Raw genomic sequence first — 24,506 nt, 5'->3', positions numbered from 1 at the left:
AGGTTGAAATTGAACAGGAAACAGAAGTATTGTATCTTCTTAAAAACATCGATTGATAAGACCCTGGGGTTAAATGTGATATACCCCAGGTTACTGTGGAAAATGAGGGAAGTGGACCCCAAAACCCAGCAGCAATAGATATGCACCACGACAAAGGGTTAATTAAACCAAAGTTGCTTTTAATTATCTTTGAACATGAAAAATAGAATCAAACTTTAACTTATCTCTATTGACTCACTTAACCTACTTAACCCCCTTCTAATTCTAAGTGCACGTGTGTGTAGTGTGTGTAAGTTCAGCAAAGTTCTTTGGTTCACAGTCCAATCTCACTGGTTGCAGGTAATTCTTGTACTGTGCACAGAAGTTAACATTGATAAAGTTCACCAGGCTTTGGTGCTTAACAGGTAAATAGTTACCACTCAGAAGGGTTCTTGTTGGTCTTCAGAGAGAGAGAGAGAGAGAGAGTTTTTCTTGTTTCAGGTCATCACAGAATTCCTTTCTGTTTCCCCTATTCCAAGGGAAACACCGGACAGCCAGTCCTTTCCTTTGACCAGGCCGTCTTCCAAAGCTTGCCAGCTTGTCCCTCTGGAACCGATGTCTCTCTCTCTCCCTCTCTGAGAGCAAAGCCTGGTTTTTTTTCTGCTCTCTGCCTGCAAAGATCACATGACCTTCCAGACAGCAAGTTCTGTTTTCCAGGCAAAGTTGCTACTGCCTGTTGTTACATTTGATGCATTTTTTAAATGTCAGTCCATCATGAGTCTGAGCTCTCTTGCAAAAGCTCCTGCAAATATTCTGTGTTTTAAAGTGTTTGTGTGTGACCTGCTCTCACAAACCTTTCCCAATTTATCTCCCAAACACCTCTATATACTCTTTCACAGAATAGATAGCTGGGGCAGTAGCTATGGTCTTTGAATCCTCTTTGGCCTCAGGGGAGGTGCCAGAGGATTGGAGAATGCCAAATGTAGTCCCCTTGTTTGAAAAAGGTAATAGGGGGAATCCTGGGAGTTATAGATCAGTGAGTCTTACTTCAATGGTGTGCAAACTAATGGAGAGGATTCTTAAGGATAGGATCTATGAGCATTTGGAGAATTACAGTCTAGTCAAGGATAGTCAGAATGGCTTTATGAAGGGAAGATTGTGCTTCACGAGCCTAATTGAGGAGGTAGCAAAATAAATTGATGAGGGTAGGGTAGTAGATGTGGTCTACATGGATTTTAGCAAGGCATTTGACAAGGTTCCCCATGAGGCACTCATCCAGGAAGTCATGAGGCACAGGATCTGTCAAACTTTGGCAGTGTGGATAAAAAATTGGCTTGTTGGAAGAAAGCAGAAAGTAGTAGTGGAAGGGAAGTATTCTGCCTGGAGGTCGGTGACTCATGGAGTGCCACAAGGATCTCTTCTGGGATCCCTGTTCTTTGTGATTTTTATAAATGACCTGTGGATGAAGAGGTGGAAAGATGGGTCAGTAAGTTTGTGGAAGACACCAAGCATGGAACTGAGGGTTGTCAGATTACAAGAGGATATAAACAGGATGCAGAGTTGGCAGATGAATTTCATTCCAGATAAGTGTGAGGTGATGCATTTGGAAGGACTAACCAGAAAGCTGAGTACAGGGTTAATGGTCGGTTACTTAAGAGTGTGGATGAATAGAGGGACCTTGGTGTCCAAATCCATACATCCTTGAAGGTTGCCGCACAGGTTGATAGGTTAGTTAAGAAGACTTATGGGATGCTAGGATTCATTAATAGAGAGATTAAATTCAGTAGAGAGATCATATTACTACTCTACAAATCTTTGGTAAGACCACACTTCCACACCCTTCCTATAATGAGGTGACCAGAACTGAACCCAATACTCTAAGGGTGTGGAAGCTGTGCAAAGGGTGCAGAGATTTATCAAGACGCTGCCTGGATTGGGAAACAAGTCTTAAAAGGCAAGGTAAGCAGAGTTCGGAATTTTCTCTTAGAAGGATGAGAGGAGACTTGATGGAGGCCTACAAGATTATGAGAGGCATAGATAGGGTGGAGAGCCAGTACCTGGATCAAGGCAGGATCAGCAAACACCAGAGGACATATGTACAAAGTTAAGGAAAGGATGTTTAGGAGAGACATCAGGGGCAAGTTTTTTACACAGTTGTGGGTGCCTGGAATGCCTTGCTGGGAATGGTGGTGGAGGCTGAAACATTAGGGCCATTTCATAAATTCTTAGACACAAGGATGAAAGGAAAATAGAGAGTTATGGGGTAGGGAGGGATATAAACTCTTTTTTTTTAATAAATATAGGGGTCGGCAAAACATTGAGGCCAAAGGGCCTGTACTGTGCAGTATCATTCTTTGTTCTAAAACATTTCACCATTTGATTGCTTGATGGAATTGTTCATGTGCTTCTGAGTGGGCTCTTATCTACCAACCTATCTGTTTTCTTGACCATTTTTAGGAGCCATCAGGTTTACAAACACAAGATATATTCAAATAATGCCTTGCACATACAATGCATTAATTAGGCACCTCACTGGCATTAGACTAATGAAAGAAGGACGATTCAAGTTTTAAAAAGAGGGAGATGGAGAGATAATTGAGAAGAAAAAAAATTGCATATTTAAAAATAAGGATATTAATTTTAAATCTGTGATCATACAGAAATTAGATACTAGGTTTGTGAGGGTATCGGATAGTGAAAAACTAATTTTATAGTGCCATGGGAGAATGCAATGGAGGAGGCCAATGAGCACAGGAAACTGAGATACACTTAACTTGCAGCTGATCTGCAGCCACATGGCTGGAAGACAAGGCTCCAACCAGTTGAAGTAGGCTGCAGAGGATTTGTAGTTACATCAACTTCAAGACTACTACTAGGGGAGTCACGTGATGGAGTAGTGGCCGGTCAGGGAATTCCAGCCCTCTCCGGAAAAGTTGAAAAAAAACGCACAAAACACAAAGGCACAAGAATAAAAATTAAAACAAAGTAAAAGTAAAGGTGAGAAGAAAATGGCAGCAAAGAGAGAAAAGTCAAAAACAACGGGAAGAAGAAAGAACGTCGGAAGAAGAAGGTGAAGGCCTTACCTGTCCGAGGAGGCCCGCCACGGAGAGAGAAGCCCGCTCCCTAAGGTCAGTGGAAGTCCCGAGCTCGGGACTACAAAAATGGCTCGCGGAGCCGAGTAAAAGTGCGCAACCGCGCATGCGCATGATAAAAAACACACTGACGGGAGGTGGGAACAGCTGCGGAGTCGATCTCCACAGCTGAGAGTGACAGCTGCAACACAGCAACAAGAGCAGAACATAGAAAATAACAACAACAAGAAAGAAGAGAGCAAAAAGAAAACAACAGATGGCCAACCCAGAGGAAGAAGAAGAACACAGAGAAATGGAAGAAGAAGAGAAAGGCAGGACAATGGATATATATTTTTTTAAAGAATATATGGAATCAGTGAAAGAATGGCAATTACAAGAATTTAATGAGATAAAAAGAAGAATTAAGAATGCAGAAGAAAAAATGAATAAAATAGAAATGTTCATATCAGAGATAGGAAAAAGAGTGGATAATGTGGAAGAACGAGAAATAATCGTAGAAATGGAAGTAGAGGACTTAAAAGAGAAATTAGAAGAATCTAATAAAAAAGTTAAAGGGGACATGAGCTGTTAGCTCAGAAGATAGATATAATGGAAAACTATAATAAAAGAAATAATATAAAGATAGTGGGCCTTAAGGAAGATGAAGAAGGCAAGAATATGAGAGAATTTATAAAAGATTGGATCCCCAGGGTCCAAGGAAGACCAGAATTACAGGAAGAAATGGAAATAGAGAGGGCACATAGAACATTAGCCCCGAAACCACAACCGCAGCAAAAACCAAGATCTATTTTAGTAAAATTCTTAAGATATACAACAAGAGAAAATATATTGGAGAAAGCAATGAAGAAAATAAGAGAGGACAAAAAGCCACTGGAATACAAAGGTCAAAAAATTTTTTTCTATCCAGACATAAGTTTTGAACTCCTGAAGAAAAGGAAGGAGTTCAATACGGAAAAAATAATCCTATGGAAAAAAGGATATAAATTTATGTTAAAGTACCCAGCGGTACTTAAAATAGTTATTCCAGGGCAACAAAACAGACTATTCTCGGATCCAGAGGAAGCACGAAAATTTGCAGAACTACAAAACAAGCAGAGAGATGAAGACATGTAATGAGAGTAAAAATGACCACGAACTATATGTATATGTGTATGTATATGTGTGTATACATGAGTGTATCCGTATTTAGAGGAAAATATATAGAGTATAGATAAGAATTAATAAGGGAATGAAAGGGAATAGAGGGAATAAGGAGGGAATTAAAAGAGTGACCTTTGTTATATATGAAAATTGAAATCTTTTCCGGGGTGGGGGGTGGGGGGGCTGGGTGGGGAGGAGTTGCGGTCAATGCAAAATCAGTTGACGCTTGCGAGGGAATTCGCAAATCCAAATGGAGAGGGGAGATGTGGTTGCCCGACAAGGGATAAAGGACAACTCAGGAGGGGGAGGGGAGAATGGGGTTAAAGAAATTTTAAATAGGAGAATAAGGAAAATGTTTGATGTTTTAGAAATGTTGTCTTATAAAGTGTTCAAAACAAGAAAGCAGAAATGGATAAGAAGGAAAGGTGATGATGAGGAAACGGAAAGGGAAGATAAACAAAGTATGAAATGGCTACGTTGAACTATATGACTTTAAATATTAATGGAATACATAACCAAATCAAAAGGAAGAAACTGCTAAATTTACTGAAAAAAGAAAAAATTGATATAGCATTCGTGCAAGAAACACATTTAACTGAAATGGAGCATAAGAAATTAAAGAGAGATTGGGTAGGACATGTAACAGCAGCGTCATATAATTCAAAATCAAGAGGAGTAGCTATATTAATCAGTAAAAATGTACCAATTAAAATAGAAGAGGAAATAATAGATCCAGCAGGGAGATATGTAATGATAAAATGTCAGATATATTCGGAGTTTTGGAATCTACTCAATGTATATTCACCTAATGAAGAAGATCAAAAGTTTATGCAAGATATTTTTTTGAAGATAGCAGATACGCAAGGGAACATATTAATAGGAGGGGATTTCAATCTTAATTTGGATTCAAATATGGATAAAACTGGGAAAAAAATTAACAGAAAGAACAAAGTAACCAAATTTATAATTAAATCGATGCAATAAATACAACTTTTGGATATATGGAGGAAACAACACCCAAAGGAAAAGGAATATTCATATTATTTGGGTAGACATAAAACATACTCAAGAATAGACCTCTTTTTGTTATCAGCTCGTATGCAAGATAGAGTAAGAAAAACAGAATATAAAGCTAGAATATTATCGGACCATTCACCCTTAATATTGACAATAGAGTTAGAGGACATCCCTCCAAGAATGTATAGATGAAGATTAAACTCTATGCTACTTAAAAGGCAGGATTTTAGAGAATTCATTGAAAGACAAATTAAAATGTACTTTGAAATAAATACGGAATCAGTGAAAGATAAGTTTATATTATGGGATGCAATGAAAGCGTTCATCAGAGGGCAAATAATAAGTTATGTAACCAAGATGAAGAAGGACTACAATCAGGAAACAGAGCAGTTGGAAAGGGAAATAGTAAATATAGAAAAAGAATTAGCAATGAAGGAAGACACAACTAAAAGAAGAGAATTGGCAAATAAAAAAATAAAGTATGAAACACTACAAACATATAAGGTGGAGAAGAACATAATGAAGACAAAACAAAAATATTATGAACTAGGGGAAAAACACAAACAAATCACATATTATCCAACGGAGATTAATGCAAACTTTAGAGAATTCTATGAACAATTATACCACACTGAAAACGAAGGGAAAGAAGGGAAAATAGATGAATTTTTAACTAAAATTGAACTACCAAAATTACAAATGGAGGAACAAAATAAATTAACAGAACCATTTGAAATAGTAGAAATACAAGAGATAATAAAAAAAACTACCAAACAATAAAACACCAGGAGAAGATGGATTCCCAATAGAATTCTATAAAACATTTAAAGATTTATTAATTCCTCCCCTCCTGGAAGTAATCAATCAGATTGACAAAACACAAAGCTTACCAGATTCATGTAAAACAGCAATAATTACAGTAATACCAAAGCAAGGGAAAGATCCACTCGCACCAGCGTCATATAGACCAGTATCATTACTTAACACAGATTATAAGATAATAGCTAAACTATTAGCAAACAGATTAGCAGAGTATGTACCTAAAATGGTAAATCTAGACCAAACTGGATTTTTTTAAAAAAGACACACAACAGACAATATTTGTAAATTTATTAACTTAATTCATGCAGTAGAAGGGAGTAAAGCGCCAACAGTAGCAGTTGCTTTAGACACAGAGAAGGCCTTTGACAGAGTAGAATGGAATTATTTATTCAAAATATTGCAAAAATTCAGTTTACCAGAGAAGTATATTAATTGGATTAAAGCACTATATAAGGGGCCTTTGGCGAAAGTGACAGTAAATGGATATATATGTCAAAGCAATTTAACTTAAGCAGGTCAACACGGCAGGGATGCCCACTATCACCCTTATTGTTCGCGTTAGCTATAGAACCACTAGCATAATTGATAAGAACAGAAAATAATATAAAAGGGATAAAAATAAAAGACAAGGAATATAAAATCAGTTTATTTGCAGATGATGTTATAGTATACTTAACAGGACCAGAACTATCAATAAAAGAATTATATAAGAAATTGAAGGAATATGGAGAAGTGTCGGGTTACAAGATTAACGTAAATAAAAGTGAAGCAATGCCAATGAATAATGTGGATTTCTCAAAATTTAAGAAGGAATCACCATTCAGATGGCAAATGCAAGCAATAAGATACCTAGGTATACAAATAAATAAAAATCTCAGCCATCTATATAAACTCAATTATTATCCACTAATGAAAAAATTACAGGGTGATTTAGAGCATTGGAAAGATTTACCACTAACACTAATAGGAAGGATAAACTGTATTGAAATGAACATTTTCCCAAGGATACTCTACCTATTTCAGGCATTGCCAATACACTTGATGGAGAAATTCTTCAAGGAGTTAAAGAAAATAACAAGGAAATTCTTATGGAAAGGGGGGAAACTGAGGATAGCACTAGATAAATTAACAGAATGGTATAAACAAGGAGGCTTACAACTGCCAAACTTTAAAAATTATTATAGAGCCGCACAATTAAGATACCTATCAAATTTTTATCAAACAAGGGAAAAGCCAGATTGGACTAGATTAGAACTAGATAAAATAGGGGAAAAGATACCTGAACACATATTATATAAATGGGATGAAAAATTGGTACAACGTAGGCATCATCTGCTCAATATTTGGAAGAAGATTCATGTAGAAAGGAATAAAACAAATTACCAATTACCAAAACTAATAATGACCCAAAATCAGTTACTCCCTTTTACAATAGATAACCTTTCCTTTAGAGAATGGGAGAAAAAAGGGATCAGAAGAATAGAAAATTGTTTTTCAGGAAATAGATTATTATCCTTTGAACAAATGAAGGATAAATATAATATAACTCAAGATACAGTATTGGCATATTACCAACTGAGATCCTACTTGAAGGACAAATTAGGAAGCAGTCTGAGGTTACCAGCGGGAAGTAACTTTGAATATGTGATTACAGATACAATGATAATCAAAACATTTATAACAAATATGTATATTAAACTGCAAGAAAAGGAGAGTGAGGAAACAAATGGTAAAACTAAACAAAAATGGGAACAAGATTTAAATATAAAGATAAAGAAGGAAACATGGGAGAAGTTATGCTCTGGAACGATGAGAAATACAATAAATACGAGGTTACGTATGATACAATATAACTGGATACACAGGCTATACATTACACCCCAAAAGTTAAATAAATGGGACCCAACAGTATCTGACAGATGTTTTCATTGTAAAAAAGAAATGGGAACAACAATTCATGCAATCTGGACATGTGAGAAAGTAGAAAAATTTTGGGAAGATCTAAACCAGATATTAAATAAAATTACAGAAAATAATATACCAAAAAACCCAGAGATCTTCCTCCTAAGTAACATAAAAAACAAAGAATTTGGACTTGAGTTGGATGGTGCACAAAAAAGATTTGTTAAGATAGCTCTAGCCGTAGCAAAAAAATGTATTATGTCAACCTGGAAATTAGAAGATAATTTGAGAATACAACAATGGTATATAGAAATGAATAAATGTATTCCATTAGAAAAAATAACATATAATTTAAGAAATAATATTGAAATATTTGAACAAATATGGGAGCCATACATGAAACACAATAGAGAAAACCTACCGGGGACATCTACCACCTAAAATAACGAAAGAAGAAGGAAATGAAAAGAATTGACTCAGTGGAATTTCTTGTTTATTTTTATTGAATGACAACATTGTTTGACTGGTTTAATGTATCTTAGATTTTGTACTTTAAATGAATGGGGGGGAGGTAGGGAGGGTGGGATGGGAGGAGGGGGGGTAGAAAATGACACTATATATTTGAAAAGGAAAATGTATGTATCTTGGTCAATGTGGTTTATGGTGTGAAAAATAAAAAAAATTTTAAAAAACTTCAAGACTACTCTGGGAGTTGGGTGTGTGAGGACAGATACACCGACAAGCTGTCAAAGATCTCTCCAGAGCTGCTGAAAAGGCTAGTCAGTGGATGAGGAGAAAGGATTCCATCTGGGTCCTCAGCGGAGTGAATGATATCTAGTGGATGAGCCGAGGACACCGGGATTCACTGCTGAACCCTCCGGAGGTGTCGAGGGTTTATCAGCGAAACACTGAGGAAAGGGGGCACCCACTTGATAACCCAGAAAATATTACTACTCGCTTAGCTATCCCACAAGAGTCTAGGTAGCAAGTCTCAGGAGTGCAATAAGGGATATTAACATCTAGTCCTACATAATAACATACATGCAGGAGATGATATGAGCAGCAGAACTGAAATTCATGTCAGGTTTTAGTTTGGGAAAAAATGGTGACTCACACAAGGCTGGATGTTTTCATATGAAGCATGCCAACAACATTTTACATTAATTTTGTTTCAGCTGGATCTTGGTCAGATCTGAAATATCCTCACTGTAAATCTTTAAGTAAATGTGACAAGACAAGGAAAAGACAAAGCTCTCAAGGTAGTATGAATTGCAATTATCCAACTATTGATGTTGTCAGATATTTAAATATTTGTGTTATCAAATTGTTTAGGATTTATTAAAAATCTGCACAAAAATATTGTTAGCTTAATGAGTTAGGTATGTGCTGTTCTGCTACAAGACCATTGAGTGCTAGCATGCCATTATTACCTCGTGGAGGGAAAAGTAGAAAGAAAGGTTCAAATTTATTGTCAGTGTATCAAGATATCTGTAAAATGAGAAAGTTTGCTTTGCATGCTTTCTGGTTCATTATCCCATAGGTTGAACAGCAATAAAAACACAGTCGAGTTCAGAGTTTCAAAGAGAGATGAGTTAGAACAGAGCAAATCAACATTATCATACTAGTGTGACATCATTTAGGCATCTGTAAACGACGAGAAAAAAATCAGGTCTTGAATTTGTTGCTGTATGATCTCACACACATGAATGTTTTTCTCAGTGAGAGGAGGCTGAAGAGAGTGTGGCTGGGATTACTTGAGTCTTTGAGTGGAAAGGGGAGATGTATATGATGGTCTGAGCTGTTTTTTACAATTCTCTGCCGTTTTGGTAGAACCATACAGTGACACATCCAAACAGGATACTTATGATGGAGTATCTATGTAAATTATTGAGAGATGCAAGTGAAATGCCAAATTTCCTTGAGTTTCTGAGGAGTTGCAGACACTGGTGTGCTTTCCTGGTCATTGAGACAATGTGGTTTGACAATGATGGATTGTTGGAAATTTTTACCCTTTTTGTGCAACATTTGGTAGGATGGAAAAGTACATTTTTTAATCAGCCGTAATCAGTATCATCTGACTTTTGTACAAGAATGGCCTCCTGTGCAGCAACATTTCTGTGATTATTCCAGTAGAAGGGCAGAATAAAACTTTTTTTTCTAAGTATAAAATGAATATTATAATTATTCTATACACATTTGTGTACTTTGTAAAATGATGCTTCTATTGGGTATTCACCTTTTTAAATTGAAGACATCAGACACTCTGGAGAAGAATGGCGAGATGAATGGAACCAATATATTAAACGGTCAAAATCAATTAAGGAGGACAACGCAGAGAGAGAAAATGCTATGAATTCTGACTGGAGACTGGAAAGCAAATGGAATTCTCCAGAGTCCAGGTAACCCATTGTTTGTAAAATTACAAGAGAATTGTACCGTGTAGTCTTATTCGGGATAATCAGCTTGGCTTTGTGGGCAGATGGGATTAGTTTAATTTGACATTGTGATCAGCGCAGGCATTGTGAACTGCTGTCTTAATTTTTATGTTAACTTTTACTATCTCCAGTTCTATTAATTTTCATGTTGTCTGCATAATTATATCACCTATTTCCTATCAAAGTCATATACATATATATTACAAACAGCAAAGGAAACAGTACCAATCCTTGCGGTACACCCCTCAATATAGACTATGAGCCAGAAGAGCATCCATCCATACCTGCCCTTAACTTGTGAATAGAATTTGGTAATTGAGGACAAAAGAAAGTAGACAGAGAATGCAGACACATACTGTGTCCTCCATAATGTTTAGGATAAAGACACGTTTTTCTTTATTTGCCTCTGTCCTCCACAGTTTTAAATTTATAATCAATCAATTCGCAAGTAATTAAAGTGGACATTCCAGATTTTGTTCAAGGTTATTTGATTAAATAACCTGAAATAAAGAATCAAATAGTATGAGGCAGCACATAAACCTTAAGATTACCAAAATCAACTGTTGAGAACATCATCAAGAAGAAAGATTGAGCTCAGGAATCGCAAAGGGACTGGTATTCCAAGGAAGACCTCGACCTCTAATGACAGAAGAATTCTCATCAGAATGAAGAAAAATCCCCAAGCATATGTCCAACAAATCAGAAATAGTCTTCAGGAGACAGGTGTGGATATGCCAATAATTACTGCCCACAGAAGATTTCATTAAAAAAAATAGAGGCTGCACAGCAAGATGCAAACCATGGCAAAGGTGATATGCATTAGATTTTGGGCAGTTCCTTGACTTCCACAATTTGCTCTTGTCATCACTCCGAAATAGGTTAATCTTGGTCTCATCTGTCCACATGACCTTTTTCCAGAATTCTGCATCCTCTTTTAAATATTTCTTGGCAAAATAATTTGGCCATCTTGTTTCTGTGGCTAACTAGTGGTTTGCATCTTGCAATATAGCCTCTGTATTTTTGTTCATTTCTGCGAACAGTAGTCATTGACGCATTCACAACTGCTTTCTGAAGAGTCTTGTACTGTTTTATCCTTGCTTATCAGCCTTATTGCTTCTTTGTCTTTCATTGACATATTTCTGGTCCTTGTATTGAAAAAATGGGAACTACAGACTCCAAACGTGATCAAAAGGTTAGAATCGAGCCGAGCGAGGGGGACATGGCGTGATGACGTAGGTGGGAGATGTTTCTGACAGAACTATTAAAAACACAATTTAAAGTTTTCAAAAAATGTTTAAGAATTGAGTATAAAGCTAACATTTTTGAAGGCAATAATGAGGAAGGCAAAAGCACAAACTAAAAGAAAGACTCAGAAGCAACTTTCAAGAACTTGGGCCAACCTTCAAGATGGAGCCTGGGGAGTTGATTTCTGTTCATCCGAGACCGCAAAGGCAGTCCCTGGGTAAGCCTCAGTTGACTCTGGCGTCGACATTGTGGAGTGTCGGGGAAGATCCCGCCAGAGTCTGAAGACGTCCTCCTCCCGATTATGAGGAGCAACCGCACATGTGCGAGACTTCGCGAATGCGTGCTATTCTGAGTTTGACCTATGTAGTGGGGGGGGACCTGATCTCTCACGGCCCAGTGAACCTGGTCCATTGGTGGGGGGATCAGGACCCATGGGCAGGTCAAAATGCCGAAAGTATCGACGGAGGAGGAAGAAGGAGACATCGAGGGAGGACTAGAAGAGGAGGCTATCTACCCAGGTACAGAAGAAGAAGAAACTAATATATACCTAAGCAAGGAAAGTTGCATTATTCAGGTTCAACGTCAATTTGATATGTTATTCTAAATAAATAGAGACTATGGCAAATCAAATGAACCAAGGTTTTTTTTTTAATCTTTGAAAGAACAATTTACTGGTATGAAAAAAGAAATGACATCAATAAAGTCTGATGTGGCAAAGTGTGTGAATAAAGTGCAAGACAAATTTAAAAAGATTGAAGAGGATTTTCATGATTGTCAGGATGATGTAGAGCAATGTAAAGAAAAGATGGGACAGATGAAAGATTCATTTACTGGATGGGAAATTCAGAGGAATTATTTATTGAAGAAAATTGATGCTTTGAAGAATCAAAGCTGAAGAAATAATGTCAAAATTGTTTGTTTACCAGAAGATTTTGAGGGTCCAGATCCGGTTCACTTTTTCCAGAAATTGATTCCTGAAGTTTTAGGGGAAGAATATTTTCCAAATGGTTTGGAACTGGATAGAGCTCATAGAGTGATTAGAAAAAAACCTCTTCCTGGACAGGTGCCACACTCTACACTGATCAGGTGTTTTCATTACCAAGATAGAGAAATTATTTTACGTGTAGTAGTTCAAAATGCAAGGAAGCATCAGGGCCCTTTGGTGGATAAGAATAGTAGAGTTTTTTTTTTAATGCAGATTTGAGTCAATCCATTATTAAACGTCATAAAGAGTTTAATTCTGCCAAAGCTGTATTGTGGATATAAATTTGCCTTTAGATTTTCTGCTGTTCTTAAAGTTTTATGGAGATTTTCAATCTCAATTTTTTAGTGGTGATGCTGAAGCTTTTAGATTTGCTAATTCCTTGCCAGATAATAAGAAAAGAAAAGTCCAGAACATTCTTCTTACCAAATGAAACCAACTCAAGAAGAGAAAAACAAATGGTTTGCAAGAGAAGGAATGTTGTCAGTTAGTTGAAATTGATATTGATGATGATCAAGTTAATAGAGATTTGGAGGAAGCTATCATACTTGAAATGTTTTGCTTTCGATGATTCCTTTATTGTTCTGTTTGGGGGAGGTGGTATTGTTCATTTCTCCTTCCAAAGTCGTTGGCTGCTTTGTGGCGTTGGACACTTCCCGTGAGGGAGGTAGCACTGTTTACAGTACTTTTTTTCCTTTTATGATTTCTTCTTTTCCTTTTAGGTTTATCTTTTTCTTTGTAGTAAGGAGATGGAATATTTATTTCAGATTGACCATGGATTGTAACCCCACCATATTGGGCATGGAGGTTTAATGATATAGATTAAAATGTTGTCTAATTTAAATTTCACAACATTTAATGTTAATGGGCTCAATAATACAATTAAAAGGAAGAGAGTTTTGACTTATTAAAAAGTTGAAGATTGATATTGCATTTTTCGCAAGAGATGCATTTGACTAAAAAGAAATGTCAAAATTAAAAAAGAGATTGGGTTGGCCAGGTTATAACTTCTTCTTTTAATTCTAAGGCAAGAGGGGTAGCTATTTTGATTAATAAGAGGTTATATTTAAATTAGAATCAGTAATTGAGTCAGTGGGTAGATTGTTGGTTGTTAATTGTAAAATATATTCAGAGTCTTGGACATTGATGAATATTTATGCCCCCAATATAGATGATGAGAAATTGTTGCTAGATTCCTTTTTTAATTTGACAAAGGCCTATGAGAATATTATAATTGGAGGTGACTTTAATTGCTGTTTGAATCCATTATTAGATAAATCCCCAAAAACAGTAATTAAGACTAAAATGACAAATCGATTGTCAATGTTAATGAAGGAAATTAACTTAATTGATATATGGAGGAGACTAAACCCTAAGGAGAAAGATTTTTCATTTTATTTGTTTTGATATGGTTCTTATTCTAGAATAGATTTATTTTTAATATGGCACAGTTGCAAGGTCATGTTATATCTGCAGAATATACAAGTAGAATGTTATCAGATCATTCTCTTTTGTTAATAACATGTATAGGTTTGGAAAAGGTAGATACTGTATATCAATGGAGATTTAATTCTTTATTGTTAAAAAATGTTGAATTTTGTAATTTAATGAGATCAAATAGCAATTTTTGAAAATAAATATGGACTCCGTTAATACTAAGTTTGTTTTATGGGATGCCTTAAAGGCGTATTTAGGAGGACAAATTATTAGTTTCTCATAAAAGATTAAGAAACTTCTTCTGAGATTAATAAATTGGAGGAGGAGATAAGAGTTATTAGAAAAAGATGTACAGCAGAATCTAACTGAGATTAAAAAGATACAACTGATTAATAAGAAATTACACTATAATTCATTATAAACATAAGTTTGAAAAATTATTACAGAGAACTAATCAAAGATATTATGAATTAGGGAAAAGGACACAAGGTTTTAGCTTGGGAGTTAAAGTCAGAACAGGCTTCTAGAATGATTAATGCAGTTAGGAAATATTCTATGATTATGTATAAATCTCAAGAGATAAATGAATTTAAGGAATTTTATTGAAATTTATTGAATTTGAGAAGGATGAAGCTAAAACTGATAATTTTTAATCTAATTTTAATCTATCTTCTTTGAGTAATTGTGATATTAAAGATTTTGAAGTTTCATTTACTTGTAGAGAGTTAATGGAAGAGCTTCACTCTATGCCTAATGGGAAATCTCCAGGTGAAGATGGATTTTCTGTGGAATTTTATTTAAAAAATTGAGGATTTGTTAATACATTTGTTAATGGAAGTATTGAAACAGGTGATGGAGGTTCATGAAATAGATTGGCAAAATACTTACCAACTGATTCATTTAAATCAAGATGGATTTATTAAAAATCATTATTCTGAAGATAATATTGTTAAATTGATTTCTTTGATATTTCTTGGGAGGAATCTAACCAACCCATGGTTATATCATTGGATGCTGAAAAAGTATTTTAAAGAATAGAATGGAGTTTTTTGTTTAAAGTATTAGAAAAGTGTAAATTTGGATCTGTATTTATTGGTTGGATTATGGCTTTATATAATCTATTGCTAGAGTTGTGACGAATGGGCAGATGTCTTTGCCATTTGTAGTGGATAGATCTACTAGACAAGGTTGCCCATTGTCACCAGCTCTTTTTGCATTAGTTATTGAACCTTTGGCACAATGATAAGGCAAGATGATAATATTAAGGGTATTAAACTGATGAGTTTAAAAGAAATTTGTTTGCCAATGTTATTTTGATATATTTAGCAGAACATCAGAAATCTTTAAAACAGTTATATGATAGATTGAAACAATACGGAGAAATATTGGGTTATAAAATTAATTTGGAAAAAAATGAGATTATGTCATTGCCTGAGACAGATTATATTTCTTGTAAAGATATTGTTACATTTAGATGGTCAGTTCAAATTAAGTATTTGGGGGAATAAAGTAGATAAAAATTTTAATTTTTGTATGAATTAAATTATTTAGCTTTATTTTATAAAATTAAAAATGATTTAAATTGATGGAAAGATTTACTGATAACATTAATAGGTAGGGTAAATTATTTCAAGATTAATGTTTTTCCTAGATTACAATTTTTTTTTCAATCTATTCCTTGTAAAGTTCCTAAAAAAAAACTTTTAAAGATTTTAATTCTATTATAAGGAAATTTTTGTGGAAAGATAAGATGTCAAAGGTGTCCTTACAAAAATTAACTTGGAAATATGAGTTAGGGGGTTTACAGCTTCTGAATTTTCAAAGTTATTATAAAGCGACACAATTAAAATTTATTAACAATGTTTAATTTGGAAAAATCATTGGTGTAGACAAATATTGAATTGTCTCAAATTGGTGAGAAGAAGATGGATCATTTTATTTATAAATGGAATTCTAAATTGCTATGTTCATTATAAGTCATCTATTTAAATACACTTGATGGAATTATAGAATGTGGTAAATGAAGAAATAGGTACACAAAGGAAAATTTCAGGTAAAATACCATTGTATCAGAATAAACTTTTCCTGTTTATGCTTAAAAATCAGTTTTTGAAATTATGGGACCAAAAAGGAATTAAAACTGTACAAGATTATTTTGAAATGGGCTATTTATTTCTTTTCAAAGAATGAAAGAGAAATATGAAATACCGTCAAATACGCTTTTTTGTTATTATTAAGTTAGAGCTTTATTATTGGATAATTTCGGTTATACTTTGAGGTTATCGAGACAATCTCATTTTGAAACTTTACTTATAGGAGGCAGGAGAAGAGATTTATATCTGAAATGTTTTTGTTATTGCAGAATAAAATGTTTAAATTAGATCTGCAAAAGTCTAGGTTAAAATGGGAAAAAGATTTGGGGATTGTGATTAATCTAGATGATTGGATGAATTTGTGTAAAGATAGTATGACTAAGATTATTAATGTGAGATACAGATTATTTCATTATAATTTTATACATCAATTATGTTTAACCCTGGAAAAATTCAAGAGATATAATTTATCTTCAGATATATGTTTTAGATGTCGTAAGGAGATAGGTTCATTCTTTACGTTCTACTTGGTCATGTGATATGGTAACGTCTTTTTAGATGCGACTTAAAGAGTTATTAGAGCATATTTTTAATCTTAAAATTCCATTGGATCCATTATTATTTTTGTTAGGTAGTATTAAAAAATTGAGTTTGGAATTGAGGTTGACTAGATTTCAAATTGCATTTTTGAAATTGGCATTAGGTGTTGCTAGAAAATGTATAGTGATTACATGGAAAAATTAGATTGATTTGAGTTTACATAGATGGCATATGGAATTGAGATCTTGTATTCCAATGGAAAAAGTCATTTATAATTTAATCGGAAAGTTTGGAGCCCTTATTTGGATTATATGGGTTTAAAATTGTGAATTCTCCGGCAATTTTGTGGTGGTGGTATTCTATTTCATGGTACCTAATTATGTTATTGTGGTTTATATCTCCTTTTCCTTCTTTTCTTTCTTAGGGGTAGATATGGTTGGGAGGTATGGGATTGGTATGGGGAAGGTTGAAGGTTAGGGTGGTAGGGAGGGATTTATATATTTTTTTGATAATATGTATCATGGTTTTCATTTTAAATAAAATATTCAAAATAAAGAATTAAATCTAGCTGTCTTATACCTGTACCAATGAAGCAATTTAAACATAGCTGAGTAATTACAGAGCCCTGTGAAGCCAAATGTCCCAAACATTATGGTGCCCTGAAATGAGGGGACAATGTATAAAAAATGTTGCTATTTTATGTGGTCAAAACAAAATATTTACAAATAACCTCAGATAAAATCTGGAATGTGCACTTTAACTACATGTGAATTGTTCAATTACAAATGTAAATATGTGGAGCACAGAGGGCAAATAAAGGAAAAAGTGTCTTTGCTCCAAACATTATGGAGGGCACTATATAGGGAACAAATATGGATCAAGTGTTGAGCCATATGTAGTGTTAACTAGCTAGAGTTATTAATATCTTTATATGCATTTGAGTCCGTGAATGCTTCTGCATTTTTGAAGTGACTTGAAATGTAATTGTCAGAAATGGGAATTTTACTGAATATACATGTAAACTCGGTCTTCTAGATGAAATGAAAGGGAGGCCAAAGTTAAAGTTTATTGTAACATAGACTGAGGTGCAGTGAGAATGTTTGTTTTGTGAGCAAGTTTTTTCCAAAATGGTAGATCCTTTTGGGACACTGGAGGTGAAAGAGTGCTTATGGGATGAGAAGTCTTTGTTGTAGATTCTTTAGTTATGATTAGGTAAGTAGGAATACAATGGGCAAGAGTGATTTCAATGTGATGGACCATTGTGCATTGTCATTGGAAAAGATCAGTATGGTGATTGAAGTAATTTTTGCTTCTCTGAAGAATATTTTATTTTAATTTATACATGATTCAGTTTTTGAGACGGACACTGTTAGAGGAATAGTTTTCCACTCCCTCATTTGTACAGAGGGCGAAAATGTACAAGAATCCAATGAAAGTAATTATCTTGATGATTTCTTGTAAGTAGTATCTGTCCATTTTTTGTTGTGACTCAACCAGTGTTCAATCACCATAATGTACACGTGTAATAGTTGATACCAGTAAAAGTCGACCCCCCCTTATTTTTGGTCCCAGCCATCTGCACATTCAAGCTCCCGATGCCCCGACCCCTGTCTCTGGCAGTCCATCCATCTGAGGTCCCAACGCCCGAATGCCACCTACCCAATCCAAGCCACCAACACCCTGGCCATGGATCCTTGCCCCTACCACCTGCCCACTGGAGTTCCTAACGCCCCAACCTTGGATTCTCGCTTCAGCTGCACGCCCACCGAAGCTCTTGATGGCATGACCAGCATCTCTCACCTATGCCCCAGTTGCCTGCCTATCTGAGCTCCCAATACCCTGACCTCTGATCCCCACCCCGGCTGCCAACCCACCAGACTTCCCAATGTCCCAACTGCGAAACCTCACCTCGGCTTCCTGCCCATCCAAACTCCTGATACCCTAAACGCAGATCCTTGCTTCGGCTGCTGGCCCACCAGAGCTTCTGACGCACTTACTGCGAACGGTACTTACTGCAGAAAAAAGTAGTGTGTGTGTGCAGTAGTTGATCCCCTAAATTTTACCTTAAAAAATTGGACCCCAAAGCTCGACTATTACATGTGTATATATGGAAGAGAAATTGAGGATCTGAAAATGATTGTGCTTTTCTTAACAGGATCTATCAAGCTGACGACTACAAAGGACACGATGACAGTTCTAGGGCACGAGAAAAGGTATGTCAGACGTTCAAACAATGCTATTACATTCTTTCTTCAGAAAGATACTTCAGCCTTCCTCTTCTCCAAGCCCTGTGGTCTTGAGTTCATCAATTAACCAATAGTGGCCTTTTCTGCTCCCCCTAGAATTTTCTGTATCTGACTCTCAAAGAGCAAAGGTACTAATTTCTCAATCCTTCATGATTGTCACCATCATGGTTTTGCAGAGATAACCTAATTAGCTGATTTCCTGTGCAGCTCACATCAGTAAATAATTTATAGTATGTAGCGCAGCTGCACTGCTACTGAAAGAACACACAACCAACGGGCTGAGCCTAGTGAGCAGAACTGATTTATTGCAGGCTGCTGGGCTGGACTTGTAGTCCCAGCCCAGACCTGGCTGAGAACCGCGCTGGGGGGCGCTGATGTCACCCTGGCGTCACGTGGTCCCCCAGTGCAGGCTTCTGAGCCCTGTGCTGAGAAGAAAGGGAAGCCCCCGACGGCGCCATTTTGGCTGACTGCCCCTCCGCGTGGATTGCAAGTGGGGCCGGTTCACCTGCCTAGTGGTGTGCCGCCACAAGCTCTTAATAAATTCTCTTCATCCCAAACTCCATTTCAGTGTGGACTGCATTTGATTTTAATTCCACTTGAATAAAGCATCTGGCTGAACAATGTGTAATATTTTTTTGATTGAGACTTTGCCCAATCAATCTACTTTCCATTAAATTACTCCCCACCCTGAACAAATCTACCTTTTTACTTTTCTATTAACTATTTGATCATTTTAAATAATTAACAATATGTTTTCTTCTGACTCCAAATATCCCTTTGGATTTTGTTAGATGTAAACTAACCCCAGTGCTGTTTTTCACACAATAGATAAATCAAAATCTTAAAGTAACATGGTCATGTTAAAGTAACAATCACACCTCCAGTTTCAGGAAGAGCTGCTACTAGTCCACCATCAGACTCCTCAGCAGGGGTGAAATGCTAATTTTTTTTAGGTGCTGGAGCTGACAAAATGCTTGCCATTTCCTATATCCTCTCTCTCTCTCTCTCTCTCTCTCTGTGTCTCTCTCTGTCTCTCTCTCTCTCCCCCTCCCTCTCCCTCTCTCTCTATATCACACCCAATTTGTGTACCTACACATTACATGAATGAGACAAGGCCCAGTATATGAAATGAGCAAATCGGGTGTAACATGCACACACACACACACACATATATGTTAAAACATTTATGTATATTATATATATTTATATATATATTTATATATCTATAGGGCTTCTTATAATGTCGAGGACTAAACCAAGCTGAAAGAAATATATGAATTCCAGAGCGCCACTGAACTATCACTACATTTCAGTGTATAACTGGTACAATAAAACATATAATACCTTATTTAATAACATGCCAAAAGTATTGCACGATTGCACTCACTAATTATCATAAAATATAATTATCAACAAGTAAAGAAAAAGAACGGCAATCATGTATTTTACCATTTTAAAACTACTTACCGAATGCCACCAATGTGAAGTTTCACAATAATTTCTACAGAGGGTCAGGTGTAATATGTTTTCAGGGGTCTGAAGCAATTCTTGTCCTGTTGTCATCTGCTGATCTGTGGTACTGCAGCCATGATGTGGCATAAGGCTCAGGATTCCACTGAACTAGAGGAGGTCTGTGTAGTTTAACAAATATAAGTTCTGATACATGATTTATGAGAATGCTTGAGCGCATTGTTGTTATTAACAAGTTCATGTGACCAAATCCCCTCTCACACTCAGCAGTACTAATAGGAATCATTTGTGTGCCTCTCAGTAATGGGGAAGCGATGTCCATGATCCTCCACGTAATCTCTGAAGGCAATTATTATGGAGGAAGAAGAAAACTTAAGCCTCTTACAGACAAAAGATATTGCAGCTTCTCCATTAGGTGGAATTTCAGCAGGGCCCGGTCGCCTTTATCAGGGACACATTTCAAAAGTTGGAGAAACTTTCAAGGATGTTGCCATGAACATATGATGCTGTAAATTGTTTATAAGACTTGTATGAAATTGTAGATAATTAATGGAGACAATTTGTTGTTGCTTGTTAAGGTAATTTCTCCAAACTTCCCCTTTTCAACTGCCTCTTGAGCTTCTAGACAATCCTTTATCTGGAACCCTTGGGGGGGGGGACAGTGTGTTCCAAATTTTGAATTTTTCCAGATTTCAGAACCAAAGCCTGCTGCTCCAGATTTAAGCCCACCTGAGTTATGCTGCTGTATCCACCCCCTTGCTGGCGTCTCTCTCCCCCTCGCCTGCCCGAGTCGCGCTGCCGTCTCTCTCCCTGCCTGCCCGAGTCGCGCTGCCGTCTCTCTCCCTGCCTGCCTGAGTTGCACTGCCGTCTCTCTCCCCCTCACCCACCTGAGTCACGCTGCCATCTCTCCCCTCCTCCCCCTGCTCAACTTAGTCGCGCTACTCTCTCTCCCCCCATGTCGTGATCTTGTGCTCCATTGCATCACTTTGTCTGCATAAATAATCGTAGTATGTTTCTGTAAACACTCCGACAGTAAACCAAGTTCATTCAACATTAGAGCTAATTCCAATAGAAACTGTTCTGAAGAGAGTCTTTTCAACAGACTTCATAGGTTTTTCTGTCACTCCCAGATCTTGTTTCATTGCTTTTTCAAAATGAAACACAGTGCTTCATAATTTTGCCACACTGCTAAAACTGTTGGAAATTAGCTAGCTACCCACCTGATGCCCAGAACATAGCCCATTTTGCAAATTCGTTGTTCTAGTTGAGAGGCCATTCAGACCATTCCTTTTGATTTAGAGGTGATCTACTGTAAACAGTACAATTTGTCCATAAATGATTCAAGGTGATTAATTCTATGAACTTCTCTCACCGAATCACCAACTACAAGTATTAATTTGTGATTAAGACAGTGCCAAATCATCACATCAGGGTAATGTTCCTTGAGAATTGTAGCAACACCAGATTTGACACCAATCATTACGCTCGCCCCATCACTAACAAATGCTACAAGGTTCTGTTTCAAGTAAGAGTCATCAAACCCACGGTTACTGAGACAGTTCAATAGATGCTTAGCAACAATTGCAGCTTTCTGATCAGGCAGTTCAATTAAATCTAAAAACATAAAATGGGGATCACCTTCCTTATCACTGTAACATTTCAAATAAACTATTGAGACTGTCTTTTAATGCTTAAGCTTGTTGATTCATCAATGAGAACAGAAATTCTGCCATCTATCTCTGTGGCACAAGTGCGGGAATGCAGTCCAATTCCAATATCAATACTATTTTGTTTTGAAGTTCCAGTGAGCCAAAGTGATCAGAGTATGGTCTGTCATCCTGAGCTAAATAATATGCAGAATGAAAAATTGAACAATTTGGTATCACATAATTTTCCAAGATTAGCTATAATTTCAACACATAGAGCAGCAGTGTGAGATTTTGATAGTTTGTGATCAACAATTTTTTTTCTGTGAGACTTCAAGCATGTAATATGATCGGCACCATAATAGGGATACTTGGTACATCTGCCATTCATTTGACAGCCTTAAACCTTTCGAAGTGAAAAGTGTCATATTGCTTATGTTTGCACATAAGCACCCAAGTTTATCATCCTTGAAGTCTAACCAGGGATAAGTTTCCTTCTTTTTCTTACACCTTACTTCAGTCCAAACACCTGAACAGGGATACAAGTCTGACTTTGAAGCACCAGTACTTTCAGAACTGCATTTGGACCTGATTAGAAAATATGACCTAGAGGCAAGCGAAACACAGCTTTTGTCACTTTTACCGTTATCACTGTCAGTCTCTTGTATCTTATTCTTGTTACACTCCCCAGCTTGTTTACGAAAGAAAGAACTTCATGTTGTTTGCTTAGAAGCCATAGGGTTGTTGGTGAGAAAAATTTACTTTTGTGTTAGCGAGTAATCCACAGACCACCAGCCACAACAGATGTAGCTTGACTAATGCGTCTGAATCAGAGCAGACAGCAGGGCCCGCAGTGCTTAGCAGTGTTTCTAAGCAGGTATAAAAATAACAGAAATAAAGCAAATAAGTTTTTTTGCACTTTTAACCACCTAAATTGGAAGCAAGTAATCAGTATGAAAAAAAGAATGTCTGATGAGCTATTGCTAAAGCCACAAATATCGCTGAATATTATTATCAAAAGCAGTATGTTTTCTGACAATAAATCTGAAATCTAAATCATGTGGCACGATGGACAGTTGGCCATTTGATATGTGAAAGCAGGTCTCTTCAGGGGCAAATGCCAATGTTGGCAGTTATCAAAATTTGTTGTACTCAGTTCAAATTGTCTTTGGCACTTTATGGAAAAAGTGGTATAATTTACCAAAGCCATGTTTGGTTTTTTAGATTTTTGTATTATGGTCAAAAAAAATGTATCAAAGAAAGTTTTAATGTGTAAGTTTTAATTTAGCAACCATTTTATAAGTTACACTGGTCTTAACAGCCATAGCAAAATAAAATATTTTCTTTGTGTTTGCAGAAACCTGGAAATATAATAAAGAAGGAAATTTTGGGTCTTTTGGTAAGTTCAAAATGTTATAATGCTTCTAATTTTCTTACAAAGTAAGTATCATTTAAAATCAAAATATTTTATCTACATTTTAAAAAAATTGACCAGAATGACCTCAATGTTGAGTGACACTTTCTAATAGCTTTGATATTGCATGTCCAGATTTGCAGGACCTTATTTACGTTAGAAATATCACCCTTTCCACCAACTTTATATAAACTTCCTTCATTGCATTGGCAAGAAGAAATATGTAGCTTTTCATTCCACTGCTCATCTGTGTGCTTTGCAGCAGGAAGATTTGGATACTACTGTGGTGTTTGAGGTCTTAGTTATGAGATGATTCTGCTTACAATCAGCTTGCCTGGAAACTTTAACATAGTAGAGCAGCCAAGGTGTTACACAAGTGTATCATTAAATAAAATCTGGTAGCACGATTAGTCAAAGAAGTGGGTTTGCACTTAAAACCAGTGGCTTAAAAGGATATGGAGAGTTACATTTTCCAAAATGTTCAGGTGGAGTTGGTCACTGAACTGAAGAAATAGCTGTATTTTTCTGATATTATATAAAGAACTTATCAACATCTAGTGCCAAGTAAGGATGAAATATGACAAATTGAAGACAAAGGATGGACAACACAAAGGAACTTTTGCTGGCTGACAAAGCCTCACATTGTTTCTATGATGTTGCTACAGGACAGTATGTAGATGGGAAGAGTAGGAGAGGGTTGCAGGACTAAAAATTAGGGAATGAAAAGTAAAAGAGCTAGACTACAAAACAAAACTTGCGTGGGCACAACTAATTGGAGATGAACGCAAACAGATAGTCAAATGATTTTGGATTACAAATGGCTGATGTGGGTACGAGGAAGTTGAGAAATAGACTCTTTAATAAAATTCTCATGGACAAGATGACCTGGGAGGAGTCACGTGATGGAGTAGTGGCCGGACGGTGAACTCCAGCCCTCTCCAGAAAAGTCGGGAAAAACAAGAGAAAATACAAAGGCACAGAAATAAAAGTTAAAGAAAAGTGAGTATAAAGGTGGAAAGAAGATGGCGACAAAAAAAGAAAAATCA

The 24,506-nt window shown here is 36.2% G+C and overlaps 1 protein-coding gene across 1 annotated transcript in view; it reads left to right on the top strand.

Moving 5' to 3' along the window:
• LOC138759017 (uncharacterized) overlaps positions 1 to 24,506 on the top strand; it is a 93,460-nt gene that overhangs the window by 58,204 nt on the left and 10,750 nt on the right. Inside the window, exons 10-13 of the mRNA XM_069928819.1 lie at positions 9,128 to 9,211; positions 10,204 to 10,351; positions 18,840 to 18,897; positions 23,404 to 23,445. Of these exons, the coding sequence (XP_069784920.1) occupies positions 9,128 to 9,211; positions 10,204 to 10,351; positions 18,840 to 18,897; positions 23,404 to 23,445 (332 nt within the window). The remainder of the gene's footprint in view (positions 1 to 9,127; positions 9,212 to 10,203; positions 10,352 to 18,839; positions 18,898 to 23,403; positions 23,446 to 24,506) is intronic.

The sequence above is a fragment of the Narcine bancroftii genome, chromosome 1, assembly GCF_036971445.1.
Source record: "Narcine bancroftii isolate sNarBan1 chromosome 1, sNarBan1.hap1, whole genome shotgun sequence".
NCBI lineage: Eukaryota > Metazoa > Chordata > Chondrichthyes > Torpediniformes > Narcinidae > Narcine > Narcine bancroftii.
Note: the sequence above shows the minus strand (reverse complement) of the source record. Positions and strands in the feature narration are given on the sequence as shown.